Genomic DNA, 9,232 nt, shown 5'->3' on the forward strand with positions numbered 1-9,232 from the left:
TACATTGATTATCGAGTGCTCAAAAATGTAACCTAACCATTGAGAACAGGTATCCACTTTAACACAAATACACACCGCATAATTGCGTTAACTTAGACTTTAAATGTGTTTCTACTTTTTAAATTCAAGTAAAAACTATTTTTGTTTATTTGTTTTTGTTGTTTCTCAAGGCAGTTCCTCTTCAACCAAAAAGGCCGGGTCGGTCGGGTTAAAAGACCCGATCATACATAATTACATACGTGGCGCCAATTCCAAAGACTTTCCTCTCGTTCATTCCTAAACGATAACAATCCATTCTTTCCATTCTTTTCCTAACAATGGCTCTTTCCTCTTCCTTTCAAATTCCCCTCCATTTCTCTCCGCTTTTCCCTCCTCCTCCTCCTCCTCCTCTCACCACCACCACCGCCAGAAAACCCTCTCTCCTCCGCTGCTCAAACTCCTCTTCTCCCGAAAACGACAGTCGCACCGATCCTCCTTCTTCAAAGAAAGTACTCTCCGACCAGTCGTCGTGGGAAGCCAAAGACTCCGAAGGGAATGACTATCTCTACAGACTCGGCAAAGAGGCAGATAACATGAACATCGCCGTCGGTGCTAGGGCTGGCGTCATCGACGACCTCTTCGCCGGAAAATTTCTCGGCCGTGACTGTATGTGTATTCAAATTTCCACCTCCTTTGTTCTTAATTAACGCCATGTTTGGTTTCCTCACTAATTGTTTTCGATTCTCTTTTTCTTGTTTGGCAGCGGATATTGTGTTTGATTATCGTCAGAAAGTGACGAGGTCGTTTGAGTACCTTCAAGGCGATTACTATATTGCTCCTATCTTCTTGGTAAATTATATTTCATTTCCTTTTTCATAGTCAATTTGAATTGGGTAGTTTTACTTATCAACTGGCACGAGTTATTCTCGCTCTCTCTGATTATTATTTGAGAAATGCTACGTACACAACAAATCATAAGTGGCAAACTGTTACTAGTAACACTGCAAATCATAAGTGGCAAGATGTACTAGTAACACTGGTGGACAAAAAAGTAATTTTAGTGGTAGTTCAATTTAGAATCAGTATCAACTTGCCGTAGAGGATTTATTATAAAAGTATTGCGGATATAGCAATGTAATAATAATTAAAAAAAGAAGCTAAAATATCCTTTTTCATCTCTAAACTTTAAAAAATTCATATTTTTGTCTCTAAGCAATTGAAAATGTTATACTTTTTTTCCCTTCAACTTTAAAAAGATATTTTTTAATCCCTAAACTATTGAAAAAGTTCATTTTTTATTTTTTTGTCCCTTTTTTTTTTTTGAAGCTATTAACGAAAAAAAAATGCTCTTTGAAAAGTTTTGGCAAAAAATGGATTTTTTTAAAGTTTAGGGACGGAAATCGGAATTCATGCAAACATTAGGGATATAAACAATATTTTAGCCTTAAAGAAAAAAATTATAGATCATGTAATGTAGGGGCACATGGTATTCTCTCATTGCATGTTAGCTTTCTAACATACGCTAGTGATTTCTCTGAAGAATCTCACTGTTTACTTAGTGATTTTGGGAAAGTAATTGGGAAGACAATAGTGTAGTTTTGAGGGGTTGAGAGCTCTGTTGAAACTTTTTATCATTTTCAAAATTTAGGGCAATGCCTTTATGGGGGTGTTTGATTTCAACATGTCATGTAGTAGAAATCTAGTTTACTAATCAGCCAGGTGTTCATGATGTCTCCCATAATTTTTTTATTTTTTTATTGTTAAGTTAGACACAGTGCCACCCATTTAAGCTAGAGCTCATTGGCTTCTCTCTTATTAACTTCGATGGAATGAGAGCTTTTTGATTCTCTTTGTTCAGTTTTCTATTCTATTTGTTGAGTCTACATAATATGCTGTCATAAGTTAGTCAAGTTCATCAAATACTCTGCGTAATTTGTAAAAAAAATAAATGTATATCTGCTTATGCATGTTTAGTACCCCTCAGTAAGTTATCTACCAAACATTTTTTATTGTTAGTCTATGTTGTACATCTTTTAATTTCTGAATTTATTGTCAATTGTTGCTTTGGGGATTGGATATGTTAATTTTGTTACTTATTTTTTTGAGGCTACTGCTTTTTTCTTTAACATGGCTTTTCTTTTTCTCAAGATATTTTGATTTGATTCCCTGTATCTTACCGATTATGACATACATTATGTTTTTAAGTTTTTTCATTTTCTTTTCTTTTGACAGGATAAAGTTGGTAAGTTCTGTCTTCTGTGAAACTGAGCAAAGCTAAAAAAACTGTGATGAATCATGTTAAAGCTATAAGGAAATTTGGTAAAAACGACTAAACTCTAGTCAGTTCCCACGCTAGATGCATTTTCTATGTTTGTTAACAGTCATGTCACTGTCTATTTAATATATATATATATATATATATATATATATAGATAGATATAAATAAATTTTCTGTATGATAAATTGGGGAGGGTGTTGAAAGTGAAATTTCCTATTTGATGTTTTGCATTGTTCTTCCTTTTGTAGTCAAGATATATACTTAACGGTTTATGTGACACGTTATGTCTATACATGAATTTCATCTATAAGTGCTTTGTGAAATACTCCATCCACTGCTTTGGTAATTAATATATGGAAAATATTTTATGTTAACCATTCATTCAGATATAGTCAATGTTTGTGTTTGCTCCCATCCTAATCAAAATTTCCTTACTATTTATTTTAAGTTTTTATTTTTTTTTGATGCAGCACTTCTATTCCTTGTTCAATGGTGTGATTGTCTTTCTTTTCCTGTATAAATCTAAATGGTTAAATGGATGTTTCCATTTAAATGCCATATCTTTTTCAACCTACTCTATAAAGGCCGTGAATTGCCTTAAGTTTAGGGTATCTACAAACAAACTCTGTTTCTTGGGGTTCTGTTTATGGTAAAAAGTTATTGATTAATGTTATTTCCTACATTGCCAAAAGTTATTTGTCCTTCACATTAGCAATTAGTAGATCAACCAAGTTGATTTTAGTTCCTTAACCTGCTTTAGCACGTCAAGCATAATAAAATGGAATGGCATGGATCAACTCCATTCATGATTAGCAATCTGCAATGTCCTAGACAGACCATGCTAACTAAGGTTTTTGTTAACAAAATCTTCTATAGGTAAAGAAATATTTTTGATCAAATGGGCTAACTAGAGCTTTGGTACCATGCAAAATTGATGTAGTCTCTTGTATTTCTCATTCACAGATGTCTACAAAGTTGACACATGTATGTTTTGGTGTTCTTGATTTTAAGAGGTAGTGTTAAATGGATACAGTCTGGAATTACTTTTATGATGGAATGGCCGACAGTTTGGTGAATGTACATAATTGGTACAATTGTACTCAATCTTTGCCATTTTCTGTAACTTGTATTTTAAACTCTTGAGGACATGACCCTCAATGTTGACCCATGTATGACGCTCATTTTGGGACTTATAACTTTCATTTTCATATACTTTAAACATGTTTAATGTCCTAAATAAAATTCCATTGTAAGATTTGTGAAGGAGCTCTACATTGTAATGTTAGATTTGTGAGACCTTCACAAGATTGGGAGTTAGATGCAATTGACACCTTTTTTTGGATTCACTGCACTTTAAACTTCTAGCAAGTGAATTATGAAGATACAATGTGTTGGAGGCTATCTAAGAAACATGGTTTTGAGCTTTCTTCATTTTATGAGACTCTTGAAGCCCTTTAGTGGTTGAATTCCATAAAGGAATATTTGGTATGCAGTGTAAAGTAGCCTCTTTGGATGGGGAGCTGCTTTGGGAAAGATTCTGACTATCAATATTTTGAGAATAAAAGAGGGAAGAGTCTACATTGTGTCATGGCCAGAGAGTTTTAATTATTAAACTTTGTCTTTATTTGGGATGCATTGGGTGATGGTTGGACTTTGATTGAAGTGATTGCAAATTGGAAAGGGAGATCTCATGAGATTTGGGCCTACTCCTTTCTGTATTACGTGGACTACTTGGAGGGAGAGCAATGACTGTATTTGGTCAAGAGACCTGCTGTTTTACATAGTGTTTTTTGGTTTAAATTCTTAGTTAATAGTTTTTAAAATAATGAAACCAGTAGAGACAAGCATGGATGTTATATATTATGAGCTCACAAAGATATTAATATCTAGATGCACCCTTATGCCTAGATTTTTGTTAGTAGTTTTGACACCTTGTGTTTATCCCAAATTATCAACTCTAACATTGAGATCTCAAGTCCAAGATGTTAACTTTTGGGCCTTTTCATTTACATTTGGTGCTAACCTGTCAAGTGTATGTGTCTAATTATTGTGTTTTTATGGTAGGATTACAAACTTGTTTTATTTTTATAGTCTCTTCTGCTAATGCAGCTTATCAAATCATTTTATTTAGATACTTTGAGACTTATGTTCTTTTGTATATGTTTTGCTGTTGATGCAGTAACACATATTGTCAAGAACTACATTGCTCATCTTCTCGATATCAAGATTCCTTTGATCCTTGGTAAGTACATCAATTTTTTCACTAGTTTGTGAAAGTTTCCATTAAGGAGAAAAAAAAGTTTGGTAAATAATTATTTTATAAAATTCATTTATGGGTGCTTCCTATTGCAAGTGCTCTTCTTTATCATTTTTCTCTTTCTTAAAATGTAAAGACCAATAATGTTTTACTGGCAAGCTCATTCATACTTCTGTTAATTACTTTTTGGCCATTTGTTATGCTATCTAACTTTTGCATGCTTTTTTTTAGACAATTTTTGCATGCCTTTTATACCATTATAGTCAAGAAACCTTTCAATGTTTGGAGTTTTAGTATGACAAGAGGAGTTCTATTTTACACCATATGTTTGTTATATTAATTTGAGATTGCTTAGCATGTTAAAGGGGGGGGGGGGGAATTATGCTCTTACACTTGCATGGTTTTTATGGAACATCTTTTTTTGTGGAAATATGGTACAGGTATTTGGGGTGGAAAAGGGCAAGGGAAATCATTTCAGACTGAACTTGTATTCCAAGCCATGGGAATTGAGCCTGTAATTATGTCTGCTGGAGAGCTGGAATCTGAAAGAGCTGGTATGATGGGTTTCTTACACTTGTTTTTTCACGTCACTACCTTAGATGTAGCTCAAGTGGCCAAGGGTTACGCTAAGGTTGTGTTGGGTAGTTTCTGAGTTTGAGTTTTAACAAACGCTTATAAGCATATATGTGTAGATAAATGGGATAAACTTTGCTCAGTGGAAGAATGCAATAAAGGCAGCTTCTGAGATAAACTCTTTAGTGATTAATGCAATAAAGCCATAAAGGAAGCATTCAGAGATTTTTTGAATATACATGTTTTAGGGAATTATTTGAACAGTGCCATAATATCTACCTCCACCACCCTCCTTCAATGTTGGAAGAATGTCATTGAGCTATACTTTAGATATTATTTATTGTTCAAAGATATCACTCATTTTGTCCACCAATTCATAAAAACTGAATTTTGTAGTTCTTGGCTTTATTATCTGTAGATCTATTTAATTTGGATGGGATAAATATAGTCTTCCATAATATATATAATAAAAAAAAAAATCCATTGACTCATAAATTTTATATTATTTATCATTCTAAGATATCATTCATTTGGTCCACACATCCATATATAAGTACTTTTTTGATAATTTATATAAACTGTACTTTTAATTCTTGGATTTGTGATCTGTTGATCTATTTGATTTGATTGGATCCATAAATAGTCTTCCCATATATAACAATGGATGGTATCATATCAATCATGATAAGGTGATGCATTTTCATTCTTTATCTCATATGAATATAGATACATATATGTATATGTATTATTTGTTGCTGGCCTTCTTTTGAAGCTAAAAGAAGAGGAAAAAAAAGAAAACAAAAAGAAAAAGTGAAATGTATTTGTCACATGTAAAGTCATTATGCTTTTGTTATTGGTGTTTCCTTCAAAAATTAACTGGGCAGTTTTTAGCTGTGGGTTAGTTTTAAGGTTCGAAAATGATTTCGTATGTATTTCCTTTTACTTAAATGAATGGTTCTATATTTTGATAGTTTTGAACAATAAATGGTGTTTATACATTTCTCTTGCAAATTTCTACAATTTGTCCTCTAGGTAACAAATATTGAGCTGTTGTATTCTGTGAGAGAGAATATTTTATCTTTTTTTATTTGTTTATTTAATGTCAATCATAAATTAACTCTGTTTGAAATTTATTTTCAATTAACAGGAGAACCGGGAAGATTGATTCGCGAACGCTATAGAGCAGCTTCTCAAGTGGTCCAGAACCAAGTTAGAAGCTTTGCCACTTTCACTGTTGATATATGTATGTCTAGGGCTATGAAGCTGAATAGTGTTGTTTGATGTGATCTGTTGTTCAATACTTGCCTTTCTTGTTTTCTTGTTGTGATGTTGTGATGTCCAAATGCATTTACCTCCTTTATTTGTTTAGAGCATAATGGGCCGGGACAAGATCCCTTCCGATTCCTCCAATTTTTATTTAAATCTAAGACGTGGCATTCGAAAATCAAATAATACCATGTGTCACACATTAGGCTAAAAATAGGAGGGATTGGAGGATTCTATTGGAGGCGATCCTTTCCATATTGGGCCTTGCTACTGAGAGTTAATTCAGATTATTAAGAAAAAAAAGTGGGAAAAAATGGAGAAAAGTATCAAGGGAGAAATGAAAGTGTTAGATGTAACTAGGGGAAACCCATCTCGAGACTGAAAAAAGCTAGCATGCCTTACATCCTTCTCTAGTTCCTGTTGAATTCCAATCTTTATGATGCATTTGTTTGGAATATTAAAAAATAGGACTAGAAAAATCCGGTAATTCACACTTATCATTATCCATTAATAACATCATTAAAAAATAAACATTTTATAGTTATAATTATTAGACTATGGTTTCTCAAAAAAGAAAAGAAAAAAGACTAGACTATGATTCATCATAATGACAATTTCTTATAGTTAAATTGAATGAAAATAAGTTTGGATTAATCTAGATTGAATAAATTTATAACTTACGGGGATGTTTGGCTGCTAGGAGTTTACATGGTTTCTTTCGGGCTTTGTTAGGTAAATGGCGTCAGTGGATTGCCATGGAGAGGGGTAGTTTAGGGAGAAGGGTGGTAAGTCTGAAGTATGGAAAAAAAGTAAGGGAGGTGGACTCCTAGACAATGGGCTAAAGGAATAGGAACAAGTGGGAGTTTCCAATGACTTTTTAAGGCTGGAGATGGGGCTAAACTGCTGCCTTTTTTTTGGGGGGAGGGGGGTGGGGGCGGGGGGGAGGTGTGGATGTATGGTGTGGTGTGGTGTGGTGAGGTGAGATGCAATAGTTCCCTTGATTTAGATCCTATTTCTTCTTGTAAGAGAGCAACTGTGGCTTTTGCATGGGATTGTTTGCTGCAACTTTAGACTTGCTTGGCTGGTGCGCTAGGGGGTTGAATCAATTAACACTCTTTTTTCTTTTACATGCTGTACAAGGGTATGGTGTTGAGACGGTGTAACACATAGGAACCAAGTAGGACTCTTATGTTTAAGGTCAAAACATATTATTAAGGAAAAATCATTAGAGATGTTTGAGAAACCATAGTAAAGTTTCTTTCTTTGTGTAGACTGCAGCTTTGAGTTGTATTCTGAATATTGAGAATTGGTGAAGTGTAAAATGTTTATTATTGGATGGTCCAACTTGTCCAAAGGGATGAAGAGACTGTGGATCATTTACTTTTACGTCGTTCCATTATTAGTGCTCTTTAATTGTTGGATCATTTACATCATGTACTTTAGTCTAGTTGTCCTCTGCCTGAGGTATGAAATGTAAAGTTGGGAGGAGTTTGTTTGTTACATAGTGTTCATTTTTGCTTTATGTGGAGTATTTTGGTATGAAAAAAATACATGGGCATTTCAGGGCATGAGAAATCCTTGGGAAAGACAAAAATTAGATTTCTAAGAGCTTTATTTTCTTAAGTTTAGCTGCATCCTTGGCTAGCTGCTTTGGTTCTTTTAAGGATTTTATTATGCTCTAAACAATTGAACTGAATTGTATTTTCCTTTTTTCCTCCCTTTTTCTTCAAAGGGTGGTTGCCCTTGGAATGCTCCCTCTGCATTTTGGTTGTCCCTTTTGCACATTTTAATCCTCTAACTTAATTTTTGATTGGTAATTTATACACACTCCGCATGGCTTACAAGGGGTGGAGGTCCCATTTGAGCTAAAGTTTATTGAAATTTAAAACTTTTAATTCTACTTTTCTAAAAAATAAATTTAATTTCATAATCAAATTATATGGGTTTTTGCTGTCCTTGTCAAAAATATGTTCCCAGTATATATAGTTTTCCTCTTTTGTTGTGTTCCATTAATTTGCTTATACAATCTAATGTGTTCAATGCCTAGATGCAGTCGTGATCCGCTTCTGTATTCATGTCGATACACAGATGGATGTTTTCCATGCTTTGTCCTGGTCTTCTCAAAGTTATCGTTGTAGTTTAGTTTCATTTTCCTGACTACTGCAGGGCAAGATGAGCTGCTTGATGATCAACGATATTGATGCTGGCCTCGGTAGATTTGGTGGGCTACTGTTTGATTGGACTAGAAAATCATAATTGAAATATTTGGGAAAAAAGGGAAATCATATAATAGTCTTTGAATATTCCAACTCCCAATTTTCCTTTACATTTTTTATCAGTTCTTGTATTGGATCTTTGAAAAACTTATATCACTATAGTGAAAGTATGTTTCTGTTCTTATCTAGGAAACACTCAAATGACAGTCAACAATCAAATTGTTGTCGGAACTCTAATGAATCTAGCAGATAATCCTACAAGAGTGAGTATTGGACAAGATTGGCGGGAATCAGATTTCACAAATAGAATTCCCATCATTTTCACAGGGAATGATTTTTCAACTATATATGCACCCTTGATTCGTGATGGAAGGATGGAAAAGTTCTACTGGTATTGTGATTATTTTTTTAAGCGGTACTATGTTTTTTAATTTACTAGTTTGTTTTAAAATAAATTATATTAGCTACCTACGATTGGAAGGACATTTATTGATGACTAGCATGTTAAAACATGAAGCAAATCAACTTGGGAAATGTCCAGATTTTATTTATTTATTATTTATTATTTATTTTTTTGGGGGGGTGGGGGATCATTTTTTAAACAAGCTTAAAACTAAGGCTCAAGCTTGGCTTGTTTATAAATAAATATACATGAACGAGCTT

At 33.7% G+C, this 9,232-nt stretch overlaps 1 protein-coding gene across 1 annotated transcript; it reads left to right on the forward strand.

The window, feature by feature from the left end:
* Positions 1 to 305: 305 nt before the first annotated feature.
* On the forward strand, positions 306 to 9,016 carry LOC115973286 (ribulose bisphosphate carboxylase/oxygenase activase, chloroplastic). The gene is made up of 8 exons (XM_031093542.1): positions 306 to 645; positions 743 to 828; positions 2,212 to 2,221; positions 4,437 to 4,499; positions 4,955 to 5,068; positions 6,235 to 6,296; positions 8,520 to 8,574; positions 8,759 to 9,016. Exons 1-8 carry the CDS (start codon positions 318 to 320, stop codon positions 8,998 to 9,000), a joined length of 960 nt encoding a protein of 319 aa, XP_030949402.1. The 5' UTR covers positions 306 to 317; the 3' UTR covers positions 9,001 to 9,016.
* The last annotated feature ends 216 nt before the right edge of the window (positions 9,017 to 9,232 follow it).

The sequence above is a fragment of the Quercus lobata genome, unplaced genomic scaffold, assembly GCF_001633185.2.
Source record: "Quercus lobata isolate SW786 unplaced genomic scaffold, ValleyOak3.0 Primary Assembly Scq3eQI_2008, whole genome shotgun sequence".
Taxonomy (NCBI): domain Eukaryota; kingdom Viridiplantae; phylum Streptophyta; class Magnoliopsida; order Fagales; family Fagaceae; genus Quercus; species Quercus lobata.